At 35.8% G+C, this 26,951-nt stretch overlaps 3 protein-coding genes across 5 annotated transcripts; 2 read left to right on the top strand and 1 right to left on the bottom strand.

The window, feature by feature from the left end:
* Window positions 1-352: 352 nt before the first annotated feature.
* Window positions 353-10,937, top strand: LOC140786519 (glycerophosphodiester phosphodiesterase GDPDL4-like). Its single transcript, XM_073135006.1, has 9 exons — window positions 353-643; window positions 1,487-1,780; window positions 2,567-2,679; window positions 2,772-3,270; window positions 6,970-7,008; window positions 7,122-7,406; window positions 8,844-8,983; window positions 9,549-10,032; window positions 10,369-10,937. Exons 1-9 carry the CDS (start codon window positions 526-528, stop codon window positions 10,638-10,640), a joined length of 2,244 nt encoding a protein of 747 aa, XP_072991107.1. The 5' UTR covers window positions 353-525; the 3' UTR covers window positions 10,641-10,937.
* Window positions 10,938-11,841: 904 nt separating this feature from the next.
* Window positions 11,842-16,368, bottom strand: LOC140786576 (ADP,ATP carrier protein 1, mitochondrial-like). 2 transcript variants are annotated; one of them, XM_073135097.1, is made up of 5 exons: window positions 16,215-16,363; window positions 15,982-16,098; window positions 13,761-14,286; window positions 12,605-12,976; window positions 11,842-12,377 (listed from the first exon to the last, which is right to left on the bottom strand). In XM_073135097.1, exons 3-5 carry the CDS (start codon window positions 14,265-14,267, stop codon window positions 12,081-12,083), a joined length of 1,176 nt encoding a protein of 391 aa, XP_072991198.1. In that variant the 5' UTR covers window positions 14,268-14,286; window positions 15,982-16,098; window positions 16,215-16,363; the 3' UTR covers window positions 11,842-12,080. The 2 variants fall into 2 exon arrangements, with proteins under 2 accessions (XP_072991198.1, XP_072991197.1); XM_073135096.1 differs by lacking the exon at window positions 15,982-16,098 and having other exon boundaries at window positions 16,215-16,368.
* A 2,304-nt stretch (window positions 16,369-18,672) lies between these two features.
* Window positions 18,673-26,219, top strand: LOC140787219 (uncharacterized). Of its 2 annotated transcripts, none has more exons than XM_073136025.1 (9): window positions 18,673-19,014; window positions 19,415-19,515; window positions 19,622-20,009; window positions 21,206-22,075; window positions 22,916-22,970; window positions 23,528-23,595; window positions 23,673-23,779; window positions 23,874-23,961; window positions 25,353-26,219. In XM_073136025.1, exons 1-9 carry the CDS (start codon window positions 18,877-18,879, stop codon window positions 25,677-25,679), a joined length of 2,142 nt encoding a protein of 713 aa, XP_072992126.1. In that variant the 5' UTR covers window positions 18,673-18,876; the 3' UTR covers window positions 25,680-26,219. The 2 variants fall into 2 exon arrangements, with proteins under 2 accessions (XP_072992126.1, XP_072992125.1); XM_073136024.1 differs by having other exon boundaries at window positions 18,681-19,014; window positions 21,203-22,075.
* The last annotated feature ends 732 nt before the right edge of the window (window positions 26,220-26,951 follow it).

Genomic DNA, 26,951 nt, shown 5'->3' with positions numbered 1-26,951 from the left:
ACGAAGGTATCACGTGAATTGTGCATATTTAATTATTGGGATATCGGATAGAGGTGGTAGATTTGACACGATCCGATTCCGAAGTCCAAGTCCAAGAAGCCGACTTTAGCCGCCGTTTAAGCCGACAATAAATACGCCGTCACGACATGGAGAGCTCGTCTCGTCTTTACCCCCGCACCCTCCCCGAGTCTTCGTCTACGCTCTCTTTTTTTTTTAATAAAATCAAACAGAATAATAAGGAAATAGAATAACTATAGTAAGATAAATAGATAAATAAAAATTGAATTAGATCGGTCGACAAGGTTGGAATGCTGAGGTATAAGTAGAAAAACACACACTGACCTGGAATAACCCCATCTCTCTCTCTCTCTCTCATCCACTTCTTTGCAACTTGGTACATCTTTTGCAGAGAAGCCAGTTGATTTGCTTCCATCTCTCTCTCTCTCTCTTGCTGTCTGGTGTTCTTGTTCTGAGGAGTATTGTGATCTAGTGGATAGTTGGGGCTTCGGATTGCGGCCGGCTGCAATGTGCAGGAGCAGGGAGTTCTCCTCCTTCCTTGTTGCATTCCTTCTGCTGCAGCAGCTGCGGCTGAGTCTGGTCACCGCCCAGAGCAGCAACACCTCTTCTTGGAAAACCCTGAGTGGTCTCTCTCTCTCTCTCTCTCTCTCTCTCTCTCTCTCTCTCTCTCTCTCTCTCTCTCTCCCTCCCTTTCTATGTCCTTTGCCTACTTTTCCCTCTCTTTTTTTTATATTTATTTTGGGAATTTATGGTTGTTTGCTTTGTTTCTTTGGTGGGACTGAACCTAGGTGGGTGGGAAATTGAAAAGGACGCGATTTTTATGTGATTATTTGCTACAAAAGTATAAATTCGTTTGTTCTGGAGAATATCGTCTATGGGAAACGTCAATAGGATTTTGTTTTGGATTTTTGGTGATTGGGATGATGTTAGTTGGGCGCCTCTGTAGTTTTAGAAGGATTTCTTTGAGCAATTGCTTGAGGAAAGTGATGGCGGTTATTTTCGGGTTAATTGCAAGCTGAGATGGAGTGAGAGAAACATGAAGATTTTGGACTGAAGGATTGGATCCAGATGTTTTTTTAGCATGCACTGTACCCGAGATATTCAACAAATGTACAAGAAGATATAATAATTTCAGCTCTTGTTTTCTTTTTTGTGGATTTCTTGGTCGTTTCCTTTTTCTTCGTGTAGAGAACCTCAGGAGGTTGACCGGATTTCAATGCTGCTTAGGGAGAATTGGTTGTATCTCAGATTCTAACTCCCTTTTGGCCTATTTGCTCATAAACTATTACTTAGGCTTCTTGTCTTCGAAGATTAGACAATAAATATTTATTTTGCACTCGTTTCCTTGGCATCTGTAATATTCATATAGATATGAAAGCATTTGATTTCGAGTTCCTTTATCATGGTGCTTTTGGTTTTCTTTCTATTCTGTCTCTCTTGGACGCTTACAATGGTTCTTGTAATGCAGGTAATGCTCCATTAGTAATAGCTAAGGGCGGCTTTTCAGGAATATTTCCGGATTCAAGTGAGAATTCATACAGATTTGCGCTTATTGCTAGTTCACCTGATACAACTTTATGGTGCGATGTGCGATTGACAAAGGATGGTGTTGGGATCTGTCTACCAGACTTAAGATTAGATAATTGCACAAATATTGGACTGTTTTATCCTCAAGGTAGCAAGAATTACGATGTTAATGGCGTTTCAACAACAGGGTGGTTTTCCGTGGACTATAATACTACTGAGCTATCACCAGTTTCTTGTAAGTAACAATTCATGTTATTTTACTCGTATCACCACTTTAATCACATTAGATTAGAAAATTACTTTTATATATGTATGAACACACAAATAAATAGGCACACACACACACACACCAGGTATTTGTGTGTGTGTGTGTGTATGAACATAGTCATGCTACAAATTTATAAGCAGAGAAATACTGAAGATATCGATAGTGTTACTATTGGTAAATGGCAAAGTTCCATACACTGAATTTTTTTTTGTAATTGACCATGGAAAGTTTTGCAGATTTAAATTTATGCAGCTGATTATACTCTACATATAGTGAAATATGTACAAACTAAAAGATAAGTGGGTTGGCATGACATTACGAAATACTTGGGAATCTTCGTTCCACCAGAAAAAGTGCATCTATTTTTGTTTACTTGGGCATGGGAGTATCATATGCTGACCAAATCTTGTATTTCCAATTAAATTTATCAATGAATTCAAAGCAATAGTTGTATTGAGCTTTTATTTCCAATGTTTGGAAGCTTGCCTTTTTCCCGTCTAATGCATGCACTTTAAACTCGACATGTATAACTGGCAAAGCTCACTCTTGCTGTGATCAATGCAAGTACAGATATCAAGTGGAACTAAAAGATAGAGTTATGGGAACTAACTTATGTTTACTATTCTTGTAAATTTTCTGCTTGTGATTTTCAAGCTGAGATTCTGAAAATCTAAATAAATTTATTTTGGAAATGATTCTATATGAAATTATAGTACAGGCATATCACATTGATTATCTTTACTACTTGTGCAGTAAAACAATCAATTTATTCTCGCACCGACAGATTTGATTTCAGCTATTTTGTTATACTTGCTGTTGATGATGTATATCAACTGAAGGGACCTGCTCTTTGGTTGAACGTACAGGTAAAGTTACATTAACCCTTGTTGAAACCATGTGATGACAATCAGTGCTCAGTTATTCTCGTATTAACTTTCTGAGTTTTCTTCTTATGCAGCATGATATTTTCTACAGACAGCATAATTTGAGCATGAGAAACTACATTATTTCTGTGTCAAAGCGTGTTGTTGTGAACTATATATCGTCACCCGAAGTAGGTTTCCTCACCAGTATAGCTGCCAGAGTTAGCAGCAAGACGAAGCTAATTTTCCGCTTTCTTGATGAGACGATTGCTGAGCCCTCTACAAATCAAACATATAGCTCATTGTTGAAGAACCTTACATTTATTAAGTCCTTTGCTTCTGGAATACTTGTTCCGAAAACGTATATTTGGCCTGTGACGTCTGATAATTACTTACAACATTACACGTCGATAGTCAATGATGCCCATAAAGCAGGGCTGGAAATTTATGCTGCAGACTTGGCAAATGATAATCTCTTCAGCTACAATTACAGTTATGATCCATTAGCTGAGTGTCTTTCTTTCATTGATAATGGTGACTTCTCTGTTGATGGTTTAGTGACGGACTTTCCTATAACTCCATCAGAGGCCGTTGGTGAGTTTATCTTTGCATTATAATGCTGAATGATTACCTTCATAGAAGTCTATTATGAAGATAAATCTTAGTATTTTCCCCAGAATAATAAATACAACTATAGTAGGATCACATTACGGAACATTATCATTCATAGTACGGAACATTATCATTCATAGACAGTAGCAAATTGTTTCTTTCGCAGTTATACATGGTTCATGGAAAGAAACTATTATAATAGTCTCATGAAATTTCCTATCGATGCTGAATATTCTTCTCCAGAAAAAGTACAAAGTATTGCTTTAACAGGAGAATGATATACATGGCAGATCCACTTTCATTAGCATGTATCACATTAATTCCGCCACTTCCAATATTTTGTTAAGATTTAAGAGCAGATTAGTCATATCATGTGCTACATGATATGTGCTAGCTACGTGTGTTGAGTGTGAGCTACATGTGTTGCATTCTTGCATTAATTGTAACTCCAGAGTTTTGTTGAATTCTTGTGTGAATAATGAAAAGCTTTCTCACTATTGCCAACTTTCAACCAAGCCAGTTGAGATATATTTGGCAAAATGGTTTGAATATCAAATCTTTAGCAACATTGTCTCCACAAGATTTTAGTCTAATTAAATGCATCTATGATCATAAAGGAACAGGAGATATGAAAGTTACTTTTTTACTTGCCCTATGATCTTTGAGTCTAGTGATGCATAGGCACTTATAGATAAGAACACTGTACACAATGTTTTACTCCTAACTACATGCTTTTACAATAGTAAAGGGGCAATATATTGAAATAATTTTAATTGCACTATTGTTTGTCATCAACTATTGCACTTAGCACAGGACATCAATCCCAATGTCTTGGCCTCTTGGGACCTAAGTTCTTGTCTGTTCAAGTATATGCATTCCCATTTCTGTATTGTTTCTATAGGCACTTTGATTTTCAGAGGAATGAGTTGATATGTATCTTGTACTTCTAGCTATATGGAGTAATCAAGTGAAACATTAAGACACATAGATGTCATTCCAAAATGAAATAAAAGGATAAGTGTTGCGGTTCTTGATTAAGATACAAATTGGACATGACCAAACCGCTTCGAATTGTATCATTTTTTGTCTTTGTTTAAAAAAAATAAAAGATGACTTTTGGCGGGCGCGTTCGAACGTCTGATTCACGTTCGCATATCCAGAGCCCTGTTTTTGGCCGTTCGAACATGGTTGAGAGGTGTTTGAACGCCCGTCAGTTAAGTTGTTTCGTATTAGAATTTGTTTAAGATTTTTGGACGATTGACTAGCCTCCAAATATGTGGAAAACTATCCACCTTTAGATTATTGAAGATTGAACTTTGTTTTACATTTAGACTTCTCTCTCCTCCTTTCTCTCCCACGGTATCCAACCCGAGCTTCTATCTCGACTATAATCCTCCGTTGCTTCTCCCTTCTCGCTCTAGCGACCAGCCATACCTAGAAGCTCATTTTTCTCACCTCATATTGTTCGAGACACTAATCCATCCACCATAGCCATCATCATCTTTCATAACCCTAACCACATCATCCACGTCCATCCCGCAACTTTCTGACCTTTGATCATTATTTCCTTCATATCTTATGATCTACTTGCCTGATCGATAAGATTCTAGTTGCGTTGGATTCCTAACTGCCAGATAAACAACATATCTAAATCTCAGATCGTTCCAACGGTTAGATCAATCTCTATTGCCTTCAAAAATTTCGTGTTGAGTTCTGTCCAGATTAGCAACTCGGATTTATAATCACCTTCCTCGAGGGTGTTTGTAAGTTTGTAACAATAAGTTATAGAAGTTGCAAACCACATAGATCACATTATAAAGATCAAGCTGTAGGCACCATTCTTAAAAAGATGCAAAGCTTAGAGACTGATTTAATATTCTATTATATATTGAGTGTTGTATATGTATTCTCAGAAATGCCTACATGGGCAGATACCCCTTAAAAAGAATGGTTACATACTATAGAAATTATGCCATTTAATTTAGAAGTATACTTTTAAAAGGATTTTAAGGGTATATATGCATATAGATTGTTAAAGGTATATGTATGTTGTTGATCCATTACCTAATATATTAAGTTTTTAGAGTAGTTAGTGAATTGACATGCTACTAGAACTTAGTTTTTTAGAAGTTTAGAATACAAATCTCATTTAGCCTTACTTAATTCCTAGTTTTTTCATTATCTATTCTTATGTGGTGCGGTGAGTCGCACATTCTATTTTCTATTATCTGTGCATGTGCAATGTATGGGCCTCACATGAGAAAGCGTGTTAAAAGTAACAATGGTCGTGTCAGTCGGCACATGCTGTGCTAATAGTCTCACGACACGTGGCACGGGTCACTTGAGGTTTGAAGTGGATTGTATTGATCCGAAATGGATCCGTTATAGTGGTAAACTTAAAATATTCTATTAGATTTTTTTATCATGTGATGAACATGATATGTCATGTGGAGCTCATTTTTTTATAACTTCCTATTTTAATGAAACAACTTTAGTTATTTTCTTAACAAAATATGATATGTTATGTGTTTTTTAAATATTTATCTATTTTTATCAATCAACATCAATCAACTTTAGGTGTCATGAGATGTGCTCATAGGATAATATGAGTACTTACTTGAGTTACAACACCGTTATTATACTTCACATCCATAATTTACATATGTTTATGGTGTGTCTGTTCCAGTGTCGATCATTTCCTTGCATGTTCAACATTCATATCACATTATAAAAAAGTTATAAAATTTATATTTGTATGAAGACTATGTTAGACATTATAACGAGCAATATTAACGGTGGATGAGTTTTTGAGATTGTTGACAGTATTTACCACAACATTCTTATGTTATTCTTATACTGACAAATGAAGTTTTTAATTCTCTCTATCATTTTACGTCAGCTAGATATTAGTTTTAATTATTAAATTATTATCAATTAATATTATGTGTTCAATCATATTATGTGTTCAAACATATTATGGAGTATTTAATCATTAATATTAGTTTTAATGTATATATTCAATCATATTATATGTTGAATAATATTTCTATTTGATTATTACTATATCTTTAATATAATATAGGTCATTTACAAAAATAACATAAAAATAAAAAACTCTAATGTACGTTTTAATACGTATATTCAAATCAAAAATCAAAAATTGGCGTGCCAAAAACCTAAAAATATCTCTAAATATCCTAAATTTTGTATTAACAATATGTTAAAGACGTGTTAGTGGCATAAAAGGGTGTGCCGGTCGGCACATCCCGTGCCATGCCGATAGTGGCACGGCATGACACATGCCTTTGACACGGCCATTATTAGTTAAAAGTATGCCATACATTGTTAGTCCGTTAGATTGTTACTTAACAATTTAAGTCTTTGAGTCAACTAATTATTTAATATGGACATCTTTTAGGGTTACAAATGCAAAAGTCCTATCTTTACCTTAATCTGTCCAATAAAAATTATAGGTATCGTAATTCATTTTAAGCTAAATATTACAAATTGCAGCTGTCTTAATATAAAACTTTCTTAGTTTTTGTTCATTAAATATACATCCTTTTTCTTTCTAGGGCTTGTAAATGCCATTAGATTCATGCCTGCTGAGGAGTTGCGGTTTACATTCTTAGATTGTGATCTGGTATAATATTGTATTGACATATATCTCCTTATTTGCAGGTTGCTTCTCTAATCTAAACAAAAGCACCAATGATCATGGTATGTGCACTTTTGTCAAATCCTTCTCAAAATCGTTGTCTATTTGCCTGGATGTTTGGTATGAATTATGATTGACCATATCTCTAATTTTCTTGGATGACATTGGCCTGCAGGAAAGCCTATAATTTTCTCACATAATGGTGCTAGTGGAGACTACCCAGACTGTACTGATCTGGCTTATCAGAAAGCAGTTGATGATGGTGCCGATGTTATTGACTGTCTTGTTCAAGTAACTAAGGATCAAGTACTCATATGCATGAGTTCCATTGACCTAATAAGTGATACGAATGTTATAAAATCACCCTTCAGTTCTAAAACTTCTGTTATCCCAGAGATTCAGAGTACAGGTGGAATTTTCACCTTCAATTTAACATGGGACGAGATCAAAACTTTGAAACGTAAGTTTTTTTATGGGCTTATGCACATTACTCAAAATTGAATACAAGTATGGTATTCTGTGGGATGATTTCAAAAAGTAAATATAGGGATGAGGTTTTCATCATTCCATACATTGTCTTTTGAGTTTTAACTACAAAAATGTTCAAATTTACAGCTTCATTGACATTCATTTAATCTTCGCTTTTATGTTGATCTTTGAGTAATAATATTTCCAAGAAATTGATGGGTCTCCACTATAATCTACTGTAGGTTAATTTATTATATTCCTCAAGAGTGCTTTGCACATTACTACCTGTGATTCAGTGATAAAATTTTGCATACCTGATATCATGTTTGGTTCAGATAGACTTTTTGTCCTTGAATAACCAATAAGCAAATGCAACAAGCTACAATCATAAGAAACTTGGGAAGGAATTTGCAATTAAAATATTAGATAGAAGGATTGTTATAGCTTCCTAATCTACAGTAGTTAACATAATCCTCTGAACAGAGCTTTGTTGGAGTGCTGAAAATTATGGAGGTTACTAATATGAGCTCCATTTAAATTTCACACCCAAAGATGTCGAAAGGCACTAGCAGGAAACCACAAAATATGACCTCAGAATGAAACTTTTCTTACAACTAAAAATTAATATGATTAGTAGAATATTCTCAAGGTTATTACAACCAACTTTGTATTGCACATTTGTAACCCTATGAAAGTAGGATAACTGACTATTGTGGGGTTTGTCCAGAGTAGGATTCATCGATAGGAAGTTGTTTACTCACCAACTGCTCTAAAAATTTAAGTTGTTAGAGAACAGTAATTTTTATATTTTATGTTCTAACACTTCTCCTACTTCTGGACTGAGACATTTTAACAGACTCTAGAACTGAATTTAATTTAAATAGGTGAAATTTTATATTTTTAGGCAAAGATGGGCATGATAGAATTTAAACCCATGACTTCTGACTTTAATACCATATTAACTCGCAAACTGCTCTAAAATCTTAAGCTATTAGAAAACGGTAGTTTTTATATATATTCTAATTGAAGCAACATAAAATCAATAACTTGTTTCTTGCAGAATCCCTTCGGAGACAGCACCAGGTTACAAGCAAACTTTTAGATGCTCACTTTATCCATTTGAAATCACCTAGAATCATGGATTATTATCATAAGAATCGTTTTCTCGCAATAGCAATCATCATTATCTTCTTCATTATCAGGCCTTCTCCCAACAATATGTGGTTGGCTAGAAGACAACTCAAATTTGCAGACTTGTATTAGCTCTCACTTTAGAGTGCTCTTCTTAGCCTGTGGATTGGTGTTTTTGTAATTGTATCTTGTTGTACAGTTCATAGATAAAAATAAACTAATGCAGCCCCCTTTTTATCTGGATTGTTTTTTCTTCATGTGTTGTGCAAAGTCCATTTATCCTCTGTTTCTCTTGCAGCTTCAATCTCAAGCCCGGAGCAGAAATATTATTTGACAAGAAACCCGAGATACAAAAATCAAGGAAATTTTATGAAGTTGTCTGACTTTTTGGCACTGGCAAAAGACAAAGATTTACTTGGAGTCTTGATCAGCGTAGAGGTGAGACTTGCAGCAAGAAATCTTAATTGAATGAATTTTTGTACTGTCCATTAAAGTCAAATGCATCTGAACTAACCATCTAAATGCAGCTTTTCTGGGTCTCTGATGACATACTTTCAGTTACTCCTTTCCTTGAATTCTGATGTTTCAAATTTGTCATCCAATTAGCTTGATAATTATTGCAGTAGGAACTGACCGATTTTGTGGACATATTAGAATGTTAGACATTCTTGCTCATTTTAATGAAATAATCTTTCTGAGAATGCACCGACTGGTTACTCTGTAATCAAGGTAACTTTCGTCTCCACAGAGATCCACTAAGAAATGCATTTAATGAGTGAGCTGAACAACCAAAATACCTCGGTTTATTCTAGCATCATGTATACATGTGCACACAGTATAAATACCAATGGCATCAGCCGTCATTTATGGATTATGTCAAGTAAAAGAAAAATTAAAAATTTCAGATACATAAAGGACACACTATTGATTATAAATTGTCTTATATATCTTCCATTGCAAGGCTGTACGATTATTAACTGACAAGTTGTGTACTGTGCCACAGTATGCTTCATTTATGGCAGAGAAACTAGGAATCGACCTGATTGATGCTGTCACAGCTACTTTAAAAGATGCTGGTTATGACAATCAGACAGCCCTGGAAGTTATGATTATGTCCACCAACAGCTCTGCCTTGGTCAAATTTAAGCAGCAGACCGAGTACAAGCTTGTTTACATGCTTGAAGAACGCATCAGTGATGCCGTTGCTTCCTCAATTTTAGATATTAAAAAGTTTGCTGATGCTGTGGCCATCACCACCGATTCTGTATATCCTCAAAACAATAACTATATTACTGAGCAAACCAATCTTGTTAAGCACTTGCAGACTGCTGGCCTCTCAGTATATGTGTATCTTCTCTTAAACGAGTTCACCTCTCAACCATGGGACTTTTTGTCAGATGCAACTGTTCAGATCAATACATATTATCAGGGAGCTGAAGTGGACGGGATCATTACTGATTTCCCTGGGACAGCTAGAAGATACAAAAGTATGTCATCTTTATGTTTTTTTCTTTTTCTTTTTCTTGTTGCAGTTCTTAGTTATTACTATTCACCTCTACTATCCCATGTGGAAAAGTCAAGATGGTAAAGAGCAGTGTAAATACAGGATAATTGTTTACAGGCAACTTCCTCTTGAAATCATCCTATTGAATCTGGTTCATAAAGCTCGAAGTGCTATTAAAGCTGGTTATTCAACTCTTTGATCAAATTAGTGCATGTGAATGTCTTATTAACTGTACTTTTATACCTTTTATAATCCCATTAATAAACAGTTTCGCTTTATTTTCTTTGTCCCTGACATCAGTTATTGACCATTTGTGCAGGAAATTCTTGCTTCAATATGGGAAACAACTCACCAAACTACATGGATCCTGTTCGACCTGGTGATCTTATACAGCTCATTAATAAACAGGCGGTGCCACCGGCCCAACCTCCGATGCCTGTCCTGAAGGCCTCGGATGTGCTGGAGCCGCCTATTCCTTCCGTTATGACGAAGACAGCAGCACCGCCCAATTCGGAGCCTTCAGGCGGGCTACAATCCCACGCCTCAATCTCCATTCTACTGGCAATGCTCTGTGTATCTCTTCTAATGTGAGCATGGACTTATGTTTGGAATACAACTTCCAGTGCTCTGGGTGTTAGGTGGCCGAGCTACTAATCCGGTTGCTTTGTATTTCTTGTAATCCGTTTTTGTATCTTTTTTTTTTTTTTTTTTTTGTTTGCTTCATGGTATGTTCTTTTTGTTCATTCTAATCTACAGTGAGCATAAGGATTTTATGTAACATTTTATGCATTTGGGAGTACATATACTCTACGTAGGATTCATGGTCAGTATGTATCACGAACCTGTTTGACTTACATTGGATGGGAAACTCTACTCTCAAGCTGATCACACTGATTGTTAGGATTTCAGAAATTGCAACAACATAACAGAAGGCCTAGTATGAAATAAAATTGAGCCGAAACTCTTGTTTTAGGTCTGGTTTCATGGATGATGGGCTGAGAGCCTGAGATTGAGCATTTGGTTTGCTCAGTTTTGATATGCCTCACTGTGATCTTATTTTCCCAAGAAAATCTCTTACATTTAGTCCTCTGTCTTAAAAGAAGAATCCAAATTTTGGTATTTTAGAGTGTTTGAACAGTACAGAGTATCTCTCTACTATTTTTCCATGTGTCTAGTTCATTTTAAATTTTAAATATAAATTTAGATTAGTTTTGTCACGCCGGATCAAGCTCAACAAAATCTCAGGACTTCTAAATATAAGTGAATATGGAAATTGTCTACAGACTTTCATAATAAAAAAAAAAAAGATTTATGTGAAAATTTGAATGTTTTCGTTAACTAGTTTAGCTATTTAATCGCTTTTTAGTTCAACCAGTTGGTATTACATGTAACTTCAGATGGCAATTACTGGATTAACACAAGGATGTTGAAATGAGTAGTATTTAACAAAGGTTAATTGTAAGGATCATAACTAACTAGACGTAACTGGGCTAAGCTCACCACCTCTAAAACATAAAACTAAAAAAGACGCACCGTTAAGATTGTATTCCCCAGTCACGACTAGATGAGATTGGCAGCATAATATTGAAGTCTTGAAGACGACCAAATTAAGATGCGATTATCCTTACAACATTGGCTGTCACACTTACTATTCTCCAGGTTCAAGCATGCCCATGGATGCTACAACTCCAATACTTCTTTAAGATCTGCCTATTATATGAAAACAACAACGCTGTGGACATATAATGATTGGTAAATAACACAAGATATATAACAACCTAATTTAATGTGCTGATTTGAAATCTCTACTTCATTGGAAAATACTGCATAATAAGTTGCAAAATAGTTGTTCTAAGACTCAAAGGAGGTGTTACTCCGATAACAAAGTTTTGGAGATCGATGCTCCATAGGGAAAAAGAATGTAGGGAGAATCTCCCTCTACATGAATTATTAAAACTGTAAAGTTTCACTTGATAACTTAATTTCAGATTTAGTTTTCATCATCATCTGATGATCTATTATAGACCCATTTTAGGCCCCGCCAGAGCCAAACTTCTTCCCCAAGACGAGCAGCTGCAGCTTGTCGTAACCAGCAAGCACACCAGCACCAGCCACAGCACGGAGAATGTTTGCACCTGCGCCCTTAAACAGGGACTTTGCACCCTCATTCTTCAGAATCTGAGAGAAAGCATCGAAGGAGCTCTTGTACTTGACGGCTTCTCCCGAGGTCATCATCATTCTTCTGCGAACAGTGTCAATAGGATAGGATGCCAGTCCAGCACCATTGGTGATAAGCCAACCCAGTGCAAAGCTTGCAAAGAAACTATCCTGCAAACATCCAGCAGACAACACAAGCACAATATTTGAGCATTAACATCAAATATTTTATATCACATAGGCTAACATGTATAACTCGTTATTGTAACTCTATGAGCAACTATTAGAAATAAAGGAAGCTAACCATTGTTTCCAACATTTAAATGCTACCTGAGCCACATCATTAAAACTATATAAAATATGAAAGACTTGTCTACTTAAGTTAAGTAACAGCATACCTGAAGATTTCCAGTAAGGACAACTGGTTTCAGGGAATCATACATTCCAAAGTACAGACCACGGTAGACTATAATTCCAACACAAGAAATGTTAAATCCACGGTAAAGTCCAGCAACACCATCTGATTGCAGAGTTTTCCGGTATACATCAACAAGACCATTGAACTGCCTCTCCCCTCCTTTTTTTGCTGCTTTTGCATCATTGGCCAAACGAGTCCTAGCATAGTCAAGAGAGTACACAAACAATAGTGAAGAAGCACCAGCAGCACCTCCTGAAGCAAGGTTTCCAGCAAACCATTTCCAATATCCATCTTTGTCTTTCTTGAAGTTAAACATCCTCTTAAAGTAATCCTTGAATGCAAAGTTCAAAGCCTACAAAATAGCACAAGTCAACAAAAATCCAATCACAAAGGTATGAAAATTCTACAAGTTGGGAAATTTACTTTGAACAGATTGCTCTCTCTTACTTTTAAGGCAGTTTATACTGCAAATAGCAATCAGTCAACCTACAACTAGCACATCTAGAATAGACTTTTAACTGCTGAAGAACAGAGAGTAATGACAACTTCATCAAGAAACTACTACTTCAAGCAACCAAATTGTCCTCAAATATAGAGTCAAAGGGGAACGGTTACAAACTAATCCTAACTACACAATAGGAAACTGAATGACAGCATCATAAGATCAGCCACAGAATCTAAAGCATGGATCATAGTAGCAGAATTTTCCAACTCATTTAAGTATAGGTCGATGTGGCTTATATATCTAACATGCATAGCATATAAACATATGAACTAACCAAAGAATCAGATTGTGGTTTCATTGCTCATGTGAACCACGGATGAAGGTAATATCTTAAGACAGATGACAGCTTATCCCGTATACCTACCAATGTCCTCAATCTGGGAGGGGACAAGAAACTTTTAACAGAGAATGTAGATAAAGGCCTATAATCTATATGTCATGACTGGCATATCTTTAAACCTTTAAAGCACAGAAAAACAACATAGATTATCCACACTCCGCATTGGAAAAAGGACAAGTACTATCAATGTTAGTGTACCATATCTTGGTCAAGCATCAACCTCAGTTGGAGATTAATACTACATGTACCAATAACAGATAAAAGAAAAAACTAAAATTTAGTAAATAGTACCTGTGTTGGAAAATAACGAATAACATTGGCTGTGTTTCCTCTCCATAATGATCCAAAACCTTCATCTTTGATTGTTCGAGCAAAGCAGTCTGAGATTCCCTTGTATGGTTGAGAAAGACGACCAGTCTTGATCATTTCATCCTGGTTCTGAATCAGTAGCTTGACACGTTCAATAGGAGCAGCAGCAGTTTTAGAGACTGCAGCAGAGACTCCACCCATAAGAAAATCTATAGCAAAGCTTGCAAAACCTTTCTCAGCCGGAGCATAGGCGAAAACTGGTGAGACAGTTGTCGCCACAGGAAGATTAATGGTACTGCCAGTAACCAACATCAATGGATTCTGCAGAGCCTCATTCATGTGGTTTCTTATCATGAATCTTTTGTCATATGCAGAGGGCATGTAAAGGCCGCTGTTGTGTGCCCGCAGACCTTGAGAAAAGCTGGAGCTGAGGTGGAATTGTCCAGCAACCTTCTGAATGACAGTTGGATGGTTAACCTGGTCAGCCATGTCACCCTAGCAAAATAACCTACACCCAACCAAGCACAATTAGGTTGTGTAGTGTCTTAACATCTTCAAAATTCAAGTTTTTTATCTGCGGAATAACATAGTCTTTAGAGAACATAGAAGAAATGTAGTAGTCATGGTTCGAGTAAAGAATAAGCAATTATATGAAATTCCAAGGCCTTGACATACAGGAGACAATGCATGATTTGCTGCTTTTATGAGGCATAGAACATGCTGCTAATCATAAGAGGCAGGTTAAATCATCAGTCGGAAAAAAGAGTTTCATTTGCCAATCGTTCCAACATTATGAAAGATAGGCAGGTTAAATGATTAAATCATCTGTCAGGAAGAGCTCTATCCATATCTTACCCATCCTATCAGTAACTAATTAAATAAACCAAGATAGATCTAATTCAAATCATCACTGAAACAGATGCATAATTGATTTATAATATATTCAATAATAATATTTGCTAGCTCTCTAGTACACTCATACAGCTCCCTTGTCAATCAAGATTATCTTTATTCCTATTCTAGATTAGGGAATACTACTTTAGATTAGAAGTAACAAACATCAAATAGTCCCTACTCTCGATTAGAAACAGTATTCATATTATTTGACACATAAGCACAATTATAATTGTACCCATGATTTTACTAAAATTATTTTATTCCTCTCTCCTCTTTAATACTATCTACCTATCTCATTCCACAAACCAAAAATTCCTCCTCAATTTTCCCACATATATACTCTCTTTCTTATTTAAATGTGTTGCGTACCTATGAGAAATGATAACAGTTCAATTTAAATTTATATATTAGATCAATAGTATTGAGTCAATTAACTCTTATTTATACTTTTACCTCAATTTTATGTCCCAACAAAAGTAATTAGTATATCACTGTTCTATGTTATAAGCAAATATTATAATACCCTACTATACATTAGAGGTACAATTTTAAGAGTAAGAATCTAAAATAGTTACTCTAGATTTTCCTTTAAACTCAAAGCAAACGAGGCCATATAGTGGAGTCAATTCAAAGACACCAAGTACTCCAGATAAATCAGTTGAACACTCTTCAATACTGTGTGCTGACTTACTTTCTGGCCTCCACGAAATAGGATATCACTAATACATTTAACCAGCCCTCCACTTTTAGTCCACATTTGTGGAGATTTTACATTCAGAAACTACCATTTCAGGAGAGTCAGATGCAAAGCACAGCATTCTTTACTTTAATACTTAGATTGGTCCTTTTGAGTTAAACAGAGGTGACAAGGGTTCTTCCAAGGACTTCGTCTCCTTATTCACAGATAGGCAGAGAATAAAGATATTTATGTATAGAAACAGGAAAAAAAAAAGTGAAACAAGAACCTTTTAAATAGAATATAATTATATTTTGATATCTACTCAAATGAATCTAGAAAAATTAGAAAAGAGGTGATCGAATAGGAAAGATAAATTATCTAGTAAACAAATGATCAATAATGCTGATAGCCCATTTAACAGTGATTATCTGCTGTTATCTATTTGGTCTCGTTTACAAATTACAACTAAATCACCCACATTAAATAACTGCAGTTCGTCATCTGCAGACGAGACAAACTACTTTAAAATAGGCCATCAGCAAAATGTATCGAGATTCTACTACTAAGAAGTTAAATCTAAAAAGGCCAAGATCTTAATACGCCACGAAAAAGGGCCAAGATCTCTACCTCACTGAATCAGAGATCTCAGACACTACAAAATGAAGAATCCTAAAGGAGAAATAAAAAAGCCAGATCTTTCTACGAATCGATCGCTTAAGTTCAGCCCATCGAACCGCTCGGACTCTGAAAAACCGAGGAGAAATCATAAAACCGAAAAAAAAATGCTCCAGATGTAGATCTAAATATAAACAAGTGCAAAGTAGAAGGAGAAGAACTAAGGAATCGATGCAAGGCCATACCCTTCGGGATTTCTCTCTCTATGATTCGTGAGAGCTCGCTCTCGTCGCCTCTCGCTTTGAAGGAGAGGTGGAGATGGAGCGACCGAATGGGAGAGAGACGGAGGCGGCTTCCTTGGAATTATAAGACTACATAAATCGCCCTACTCGTTGACCCAATCTAAGCTCCGCGTAGGGAATAATATGCGGATGCGATATCAGCCGTTCGAGAGTTCAAATCGGTCGATGAGGACCGTGAGATCGACCCACCTAGCAACAACCGAGGCGACTGCACTTCCAGACCATCATCCAGGATTGCAGACATTGGACGGCTTCGATTTACCAATCGGCGCAAAGATGGATCCTAGGAAGTTGTGCCATGTCCATGATCGCTCAGCCGTGATGATCTGTTATAGCAGCACAGGATACAGCATCTCGTCCAATAGAAAGCATCCATGTTACTGTAGCTGGCAATAATCATGGATTCACCTACCCCTATTAAAGTTGGTCAAATTCTTCCAATCTTCTTCGCCGGCTTATATTTTAATTTTATATATATATAAGAACTAATTTTACTTAAACCCTTTAAAATTATCACGGTTTTCCACTGTAATGATTCTATTATTATAATACTAATGACAATTGGACGATCGAATATTTATCTATTATATGAGGGTTTTTTACAATTTAACTGTATTTTAAATATATATATATATAAGATAATTGATAATTATGATTATTTTGGTACTAGTAAAGTTAGTGATATTTGCTCGAAATATTTAGTGGTCGGATATATATATATATGAATATTCTGACAGAAAGAAAAAAAAAAGGCAAATATATTTTAAGAAAAAATATGTAAAATTGGACTGAGAAATAGATACCGGTAAAATTATATCTATATATATATATATATTCATATAGACAGTAAATTTAATTATCATATTCATTAATGTTTTTTTAATAAAGTGCATTGCTGCCATTTTTTATTGAAATAAATAAAAAGCAGCACATCATATTGTATCTACCTGGACTTATCAAGTCCAAAGACTGAAACAATAACAGTATATCCCCCTTCCATCCAAACAAACTTATCAATCAAAATCTCACATAAACTGGAGGTAATCTCACATCCCATCACAAAGTTAACCATATCTAACAGTAATAACAAAACCAAACAACTAAAAGATCCCACTATTTTGAACTACTAACTGACATCATCTCATCTGAGCCAAGGGAATAAAATAAGCAACAACTAATTTAGAAGCTAGCAATCTACCCATTAATCTGTGATCTTCACTATCTAGGTCATCCTCTTGTCCAGCTAAAGAATAAAGAAGTTATGAGGTCTTCCTAAAACTGGAGATCATTTTTTTGAGTCATTTTCTTATTAAAAAACTAGTCTTTAGTGTATGTTTAGTGTGTTGGTCGTATATATTTTTACTAAGACTCCTCCTTAGAATAAAACACATAAATAAGTATTACCATTCTATCCCCTCTTTTAATAGTTTTTTTTTTCAATATTTTTATATATTTCGAAGTACATATTAATTAAATATAACCACAGATGTGGATGAGATAATATGTATTCATTTGCTGATTGTATTAGAACTTATAGATAATTAGTAAACATATATTGGAGATAAAAGTATAAAAGGTCTTTTAGCAACACTATGTTATAATATTTTTAAACTAAATGATATATGGATATTGATCCGAATATTATTCCTAAAATCATATCCATTTAGAATAAATTACTAGTTACAAATATAATTTTATATATTAAAATGGATAAGAAAATATTAACCCAAAATCAACAAAGCTTAAATATTGAATCAAATCCGATTAGATTTGACCCGACATATTTTAATTTTTATCTGAGATTTTATTTGGTTCGCAAATAAAATTTTTTAAAGATAATTTTATGCACATAATTTGAATATAAATTAAGTATATCTAAAATTTTACTCATATTTTATTATTTTTTTATACCTTAAATAAGTTTATGTAAAAATATATTTTTAATTACTATTATAAAAAAATATGTAATTATGCTAAGTTACTCTTAAATATATTACTCAGAAAATATGAATTCTATCATACTCTTTATCAAGTAATAAAATGTTATGTATACCTTATAACATCTCAAAATATATAAATATTTAATTATATAATATATTTAAGAGAATTATAATTTATAAATAAATATAATTTATTAACGAACCAAATGCCACCTAAAGATCTTTGTACTAACGCTTTGTTCGGCCTATGTCTAGGCTACAAGCTTATGAACGATTTAAGAAAAAAAAATGGAAACAAAGTATAAGCACTGCTGAAGCCTGAAGGAGGATACGTATTTACAAAACGGTCCTTCTAATAGCAACACGAATCCTCGTGATCGAGGCATTGAGAGTAAGGGTAATTTCGTCCAATAAAGCCCAAATATTATCTCCAATATATCCCCCGTCCCTCTTTTGGATCGGCAGCACCGACGCGTCCTCTCGCCGCTTCCGGCCTCGAAGCGCATTACCTCCTTCCCGAGGAAACGATAAAATCGTCGAGGGGAATCGAAAAGAATCGGATCCCTAGGTTGTCTTCTACTCTTCTTCTCGACCGCGAGAGGCGAAGCTTCTCCGATCGATTTAGGGTTTTTGAGGGGCTCTTTCTCCTCATATTCGCGATCGCAATGGATGGGATGGATGGGGCTGGAGATGATCGCACTTTTAGAGCAAATTTCACCACTGAGGGCGTGGCGAAGCTTCGTGAGAGGGTGAAGGAGAAGCTGAAGGAGTTCATGGGGGATTACACTGACGACACCCTCGTGGTAGGGGTTTATTTTCCCCGATGATTGGTTTGCTATATGAAATATTTGATACTGGACTTCCTACTGCTGCTTTAGTCTTGCGTTCTTTTGGATTTCTATGTGTTACTTGTCATAGGTTACAATTACCGGGTTTAGTTTGGTCACAAGTTGTTGTTTTATAATCGCTTCTATTAATTCTCGGAGGATACTTCTGTTGATTAGATAAAATTATCTTACCGAAGCAAATAAGGTTGATGTGGTTGAACTGTGATTTCCAAAATCATACTCAGAATGGCTAGGATTTCTAAAGAAGGATTCCATTTGTTATAGAGTGGAACATGAAGGAATAACTAAAGCTATTCCTTTATATTTCTCCCTCTTGGAGTGGGTACCAATCTATTTTCTATCTTCATGACTGCAGGAATATGTTGTTGTGCTGCTTAGGAACGGAAGGCGCAAAGATGAGGCCAGGAAGGAGCTAAACGTATTCTTGGGGGATGACAGTATCGCGTTTGTGTCCTGGTGATTAAATGTTTTTGGAGTATTCTGGCCCTGAATGTTGGGTTGCTGTGTGATAAATTCTTTCAAGTTATGTATACTTAACGGAAAAGTATTATCTTTGATGCAGGTTATGGGATTATCTATCTTCAAATTTGCATCTTTATGTGCAGCAGCAAGTGCCTACTCCAAATGACGTGGCTAAGAGCAGTCAAACTGCTAAAGAATTGTCTGTAAGAAACAAATCATCACCTGAGCACTTGACTGGTAGTATGCAGACTGGTCCTGAGTATGAAAAGGAATCAAGTAAAATCTCTAGAACTCGGCAGAAGAGGGAATGGAAAGGATTGGTGCAGGAGGAGACTGAGTCCTTTCCTCTTCGAAGTGTTTTAACAGGTATTTTGCATGGAGAGGGAAAAACAGGTCAGAAGTCTAATAATATTGCTAGGAGGTCTCGCTCGCCTAATTTGCACGTTCACAGAAAGCGGGGTCGTGAAGATGAACGACAAACAACAAAGGTTTGCCATTTTTTTATCAAATTAAATAATCGCTTTTAAATTTTAATGTACAGACTCCAAGAATTTGCGAGTCTCTAGATGTTACATGGGTAGATTTATATATGGAGGTTAGCAAGAATTTAGCACTATGCACTTCTTGTTACATAAATTGGTGGTCCACTTAAATACATGTTATGCGATACACACTATTTATTCCCTAAAAAGTTGTAAATGTGGAAGTGTATTGCAGCTATTGCCCATCCGATGGAGTAGTTTTTATCTTATAACACATAAAACAGGGTTTTGTTTAAAAGAAAATTCAATTTTCACCTACTTCAAGTGATCTATTTTAGGTAAATTTATATATTCATTTTTAGACACTTTATGATTGAGATCATGTTCTATAGTTTGTATAGTCACCTTAGATGTCCCATTCCAATATTTTAGCCTCCTTATAAGTAATTGTCACACACTCTTTCTCTCACCTCTCTCTTTCTCGTTATTTTTTGTGCTCATGAATTGCTAAGATAATTTAGGTGTTAGGAATTCAAGATCTTTTTAATTGTGCAAGTCCAAATTGACTACCTATTTATTCTATCTTAAATTATATATATGTAATTTCGTAATTTACTCTCATGTCTTTTAAGCACAAGTATGTGCATGTGTATGGTATATAGTTGATTGTAACATGCTTCACATAATACTTGCTTATCTTTGTGAGTTTGTCAGATCATTGTAATATGTTTTTGGTGATTTGTAACTTACTCATCTATGTGACAAACTTACTCAATTATGTGACCTCTAAGCACAAATGGTTTTACACTTTTACTTTTTACACATCACTTTGACATGTTACTATTTTTTACCACTTAGAGTTTTAGAAAATAAAATGTTATTTCATAGGCCTCAACTTTAGCTATTTATATATGCAAGTTTTTATGTGTTTGTGTTGTCCAGTTGCTCTCTAGGTTTTGTTCTCCAATACAATATAAAGCCCAATCATCATGGGTTCTAGAGAAGTTGCAGTATCAGCTTAATTATTGTGGTCCTGTTGATTATCGGTTACTGCATTTCTAGTTGTAGGCTCATCATGGCAAAATTTATTACTACTGATGTAATGCTTTTGTTGTCTATAATATATTTGCTAGTACAATGTAGTTGCTTGTTTTCTTTGATATTTGTTTGCCATAATGCTCACAAGTCACAACTTTTAGCAGGGAGAGTCAACATCCCATTCTGCCATTGTTGCTTCTCGTCGTCTTCTTCAATTTGCTGTTCGAGATGCTGTGAAAACTGTGCAGCAGCTAAGCTCTACGAGTGAACCAGCATCAAAGCGACTTCGTTCTGTGGTGTCAACATCAATGACAGACTCTGTACAGGATAAGAAAGTGCAGAGAGTGAGGTCTGTTGTACGAGCACCAGGTGCTATTGCAGCACTCAAAGCTGCTGCAGAAGCTGCTGAAGATGTAACCAAAGTTAGATCATCAGGAAGTGTCTTTGATAGATTGAGTCAAGGTAGGGGTGCAATGGAGTTTGTTAGTCAGTCAGCAGATTTAAGAGAACAAGAGCTGCAGAATGAAGAATATGAGGATATTGACCAAGTTACAGCACCGATTAATGAAGATAGTCATCAAATAAGTGAATATGACAGGGAAACTGCTGGAGACATTACCATGTTAGAAAAGGAAACTGAGATGACTGCTAATTCGGCCTCTGATAATGATGGATATGATAGTGTTGATATTGTTAGGCATCATGGTGTTAATGCTTCTCAAAGTGCCTTATCTCCATGCAAAGACAAAAACTTATTGATGGCAGACTATAGTGTTGCACAGGAGTCTGATGTGATGAGGAAACCTAGGTTGATAGACCAGGGCCCACCTGCTAGTTCAGCACCAAGGACATCTAGCAAGATTGTGAACATTTCTGTCAATGTAAATACATGGAAACCTCCCAATTATGAAGCACGTAGGGATGCGAGTGGGGTGGAGAGTGAAATTTCATTGAATAATGGTGGGAGTAATACAGGGAAGCCAAATGTTAGGAACCAGAATGAGAACAGTGCATCCATCACTAATAATTTAAAAGTAAGTTGGTTGTTAGCCTTTCAGGAGTCAAGCACCTTTTTACTGTTTTATTTCCATTTCAATGGACATGGAAATGATACTCATGATTCTTCTTGCAAATATAGGTTTAACCTTTCTCAGGTTAATAGTAGCACACCTTTTCGAGAAAATTTATCTCACCATATTATATCTATGCTGAATCATGAATAACAGTTGACCAAGTTTGTTCTTTTTTCCAAGAGAAAGCCTGAAAAGGGAAAACCAAAACCATGGAAAATGTTATAATTGGAAAGGTAAAGCTAGACCTGGCTTATCTTCTCTGTCAGGAATGCTGGAGAATGGGGGAAAAAAGAGCTGTTCTGCTTTTCCTTTGCTCCTGTTTGCAATGCAGGACATCTAAAATCTAGTTATTTTTCTTTTAGAACTAAGCTTTTCAGCTTATCCTTTCATTGATCAGAAGTAGCATTCTGGATATCTGGAATTTGAGATGAATTTATATGATCTATGCTTGCAAGATAGTAATTGCTTTAGGAATCTGTTAGGCATTTAAGAATAACATGTACTATGTAGACCTATCTATGGATTATTTAGTAGTGACTGAGCTGCTCACTCCCTTTTCTTGGATTAGACAATAAACACACAGTAAAGTGGATTTATTCAAACTGACATCTTCTGTATGTATTAAGTAGGATTTTCTAGCAGGTTCTATTTTTTTTAAAGTCAGAAATATGCTTCGTCTTTTCTTGCTGTAACTTGCTAATCTATTTACCTTTTTGGTTTTCCTGGCAAGTAGTATCATTTTCATGTATACAGTATCAGATTGATGAAGAGATACTGATGTTTACTTAAACATTACCTCAGGGGTTTGGGAGTGCAGATCTGGAGAGGGAATCTCAAAAGACTTCAACAGTGCCTGGTATGCCCCTGAACTGGATTACATGACATTTAATACAACTACATAAAATACTTGTAATAAAAAGTATTGTCATCAGACCATTTATCCTGCATCCTGCATCCTCATAAAAATGTTGTCATCAGACCATCTTATTCCATTTTCCTAGTTAAATTATTATGAATTTAGCAGTGCTGCAGTCTACCCTATATGATTGAGAGGGAAATATGAAATACTGGGTTTGTGTAACCTGTCACTTTTGTTACTTTTAGAGGACCACTATGCCATCGCAAATATTTTAATTTTCTATTTTTCAGAAAAGATATCTTGGTTAGTGTACGGTAGTGAGATCTTGTATGAGTTGGCTTTCTCTACTTTCTGTTTCACTTTTCTCATGCTCATGTTACCAGATTTCTTTTCGGTTCTTTTCAATATTGCAACTGTTAAACGGTCTTGCTCATGTCTTGGATAATGTTGTTATGCTATTGCAATCTGTGATATATTTCAAGATTTCCTTCTTGGTCTTAGCTTTTTTTTTCTCGCTCCTTGAGGGTATTGACTTTAAGAAGTATTTCTTGCAGCTGCTGCTTCATATACTGCTGGCCACCCTCTGGATGATGTTGATTCCCGAACTCTCTTCGTCAGCAATGCAAGTGTCTCTATCATTTTGGGTCCTATGCTTCAAAAATAAAGGACTGGTACTTACATTTGGATTTGGATTTATAGGTTCACTTTGCTGCCACTAAAGATACTCTTTCTCGTCATTTCAATAAGTTTGGAGCAGTGCTGAAAGTAATTATTGTGACTGATGCAGCAACTGGCCAACCAACAGGGTAGGTTTTACAAATGTCCTAAAATCTTTTAGTTAGTTGCAGTTTGTTGAGAAAATTGGAATTGCAATTCTTTTTTTTTTTTAATTTCATACAGATCAGCGTATGTAGAGTTCTTACATAAAGAATCAGCAGAGTTGGCATTGTCACTAAACGGCACATCATTTATGTCTCGAATTTTGAAGGTAAGCTGATTTTAAGCTCTCTAATGGTACCCAAGTACATAAGCATGCTCTATTGGTTTTGAGAAATCTAATTTCCTTTGTTCATAAATTAATTTTTTACTGCATATTCGGTGTGCATGTAACCATCAAAGAATCACTTTTTGGGACGAAGAAAACAGCCATTTTCCCTCATTTTGATCACATAATATTGGTGGTTTGTTTTGAAAATGCTAGCCTTTTAATAGTTGGGCTGTTATCAACTCTTAGGTCATTTCCATAAATAGCCTATAATACCTAATCATATGATTCCCAAATACGGATCTCTATTGTTTTTCCTGGCCCTCAAAGAAAGGGTCTTTGTTCATTTATCAATGTTGCTAGTATCTACTTTCTAGGCAAATTTTGGGGGTATCCTAGTTAGTTGCCGGGTCCTAAAAACTACAAAGAGCTGCCAAGAAGGACAAGTCAAAAAACACAATATGTGCCCCTGCCACACCTTCATAACTCCAAATACCCGGCTCTGAGACAGATTCTTGTACCAGCTAACTAGCCTTGCAGGTCATGTGACACACTCCTAGTCCTCTCTTTGCTTTAGTTTGCCCTGTTCACAAATCAAGCGTCAATTTCTAGAGGGTTAATATTTAGTTGACAACACAGAAATTTGTTAACTCCTTTGTAATTCCTTTCAAGTTTCAACTATGAGATGTGCTTTTGCAAGCCTTACAGTTTGGAAATGCTTGGTTGATGATAATGAGGTTACTAATTGAGATGTGGCATACTTAATTTGTGATCTCACTTCTTGGCATAAAAATTCTTGGATGATGATGAGGATGTTATTAATTGAGATGTGACAACCTAAGCTCATAACTTATGATCTCAGCCAAATCCGATTATGAACTTTGATTGACCATCAATTTGTTATCGGTTTTGAAGATCACCAGCAGGATTTACTGGCAATATGTACTTCATGTAGTTACAGATTTGCCTCAAACCTTAGGAATCTGGTCTCTAGAACTATTATTTTGTTACTTATAGTACATATGTGCATATACAAAGAGTTTAACTTGGACAAAGTATCTAGAACCAGTATCATTATCTTGAGCCAATTAAAATTGGATGCTTATCCATATCCGAGCCACATAAATCTGAATTCATATATTGTAAGATACATTCTGAAGGCCGGATTGGATTGATTATATCAGTCAACTTGTCGTTCATTGCAATTACCAGTTAGATTTCCTTGGTTTTAGTTTTCTTATGAGAATCTAACACCTGAACTGGGAGCGCAGTGGAACAAAATTTGTCCAGATTGAGATATTATGCAATGCTAATATCAAACTATTTTAGGTTTTGTGTGTTCAAATTCTTCAAACATATGATGCAGAGGTTTCATGACACTTGACGTGCTGCAGGTTGTTCGAAGAAGCTCCCATGAAGCTGCTCAAATGCTAGGTTGGTCCCGAATTGCTCGGGTATCCCCCTTTGCTTCTAGGCTCGGTAGGATTCCATATCCAAGGCGTGTTCTTCCTAGTGCCTTTCGAGGACGCCTTCCAATCAAAGCCGGAGCTCGAAGTTTACAATGGAAGCGCGAGGTTTTGACTGTTCAACCAACTGAAGCGACAAAATGTGCACCTAATGCTGCATTAACTTCTGGAAGTCAGGTTCTATCTCCAACTGCAAGGAGTCTCACCTATAATCGAACGGAACCAAAAGCAGATTCAAGTTCTGGTCTGGTATAGTTACTCAAATTGGACCACCAGTGTTTAAGTGAACAATATTTCTCTTACAGTGAATGTTTCAACTGATGAAGTGCAGCTGAGACTGGCAGAGGTTGTTTTCTGCGTTATATCCCTAAAAAAAGTAGATACCCCTCTTTTGGAGAGGTTGCTGCAGCATTCCAATTTTGAACCTTGTGAATGGAACTTGGGAGAAACGGCTGTTGCATGAACCATATTACTTATCTCTGGCATTGAAGAGCTGTGCAGGAGCAGTCTTGTGAATAAGGTTCTAAGAAGTTTAAGAGGCGGTGAGAAGTCGTATCTTGATCAAAGAAGAGCATAAATTTTATTATTTCACTTTTTGGACGATGTGATTTAATTGACCTGCTGTTTATCCTGGTAAATCACATTTTTAATGCATTTTGTTAAGGAAAGAAAAAAAAAAAAGAACCCTGCAATCTTCATTGGTCTGATCCATTATTATTTCTTGCTCGTCTTGTATATTATTCAACTATGTTGAGTGATTAAAGAGGAATGGAAATGTTATTGTCTTTTGGATCATTAGATAGTTCAGCTGTTACTTTGTGGAATGCTAACTCTAGAAGGACAGGGTAATGCTTTCTTTCTGGTCAGAATAAGATAAGAAGCAATTATAAATTCCTAGCAATTCAACTGTCAGATTAATTAAAGCGGTACCTCTTTTTTGAATATGGAGTCTTCAACTCGTAACTCACGGGTAGCTGTAAGCCAAAAGAACGAACCTCTGAAAAATGCCCATTGACCTGTCTTCCCCTCTCGTGAAAAAGGCAAGAAAGGACAACCCAAACACTCCTCTGATCCCTAAATAAACCTTTTTTGCCCCCCTTCTCCTTTTGTCTTAGGCCTTGTTGCATTAGAAATTTGATCAATCTTTGTCATTCGTGCGAAGCATCGCAACCTTCTGATTTAAATAACTGGACGGTAAGGGGAGTCCGGAACTGACCAATGTACCATTTGCCTTGGGGACTCGAATAAAAAGTCTCAAACAGAAGAAAGCAAAAGCTGGGAGGTGGACTAGTTGTCTCTTGCGCATTTCTTCAAACAATTCAAAAGCGTGAGAACTTTTCTGGCATGTCAGCGCTTATTGACGGGTATCTTCTATTATTATCATAAAACAAGCATCAACTTATTATATGTCATTAAGGTACTAGACATTTGATTACAATATGGATACTTGAGTTGAAGATGAGTCTCCATCTTCGTATTAGTTGAAACAACCACAATCGCCATCAACATTTGTTGAAACAACTACAA

This window comes from Typha latifolia, chromosome 4 (genome assembly GCF_019914945.1).
Source record: "Typha latifolia isolate L0001 chromosome 4, TyphaL0001v2, whole genome shotgun sequence".
Classification (NCBI taxonomy): domain Eukaryota; kingdom Viridiplantae; phylum Streptophyta; class Magnoliopsida; order Poales; family Typhaceae; genus Typha; species Typha latifolia.
The sequence above is the reverse complement of the archived record's forward strand: the minus strand, read 5'-3'. Positions and strand labels throughout refer to the sequence as shown.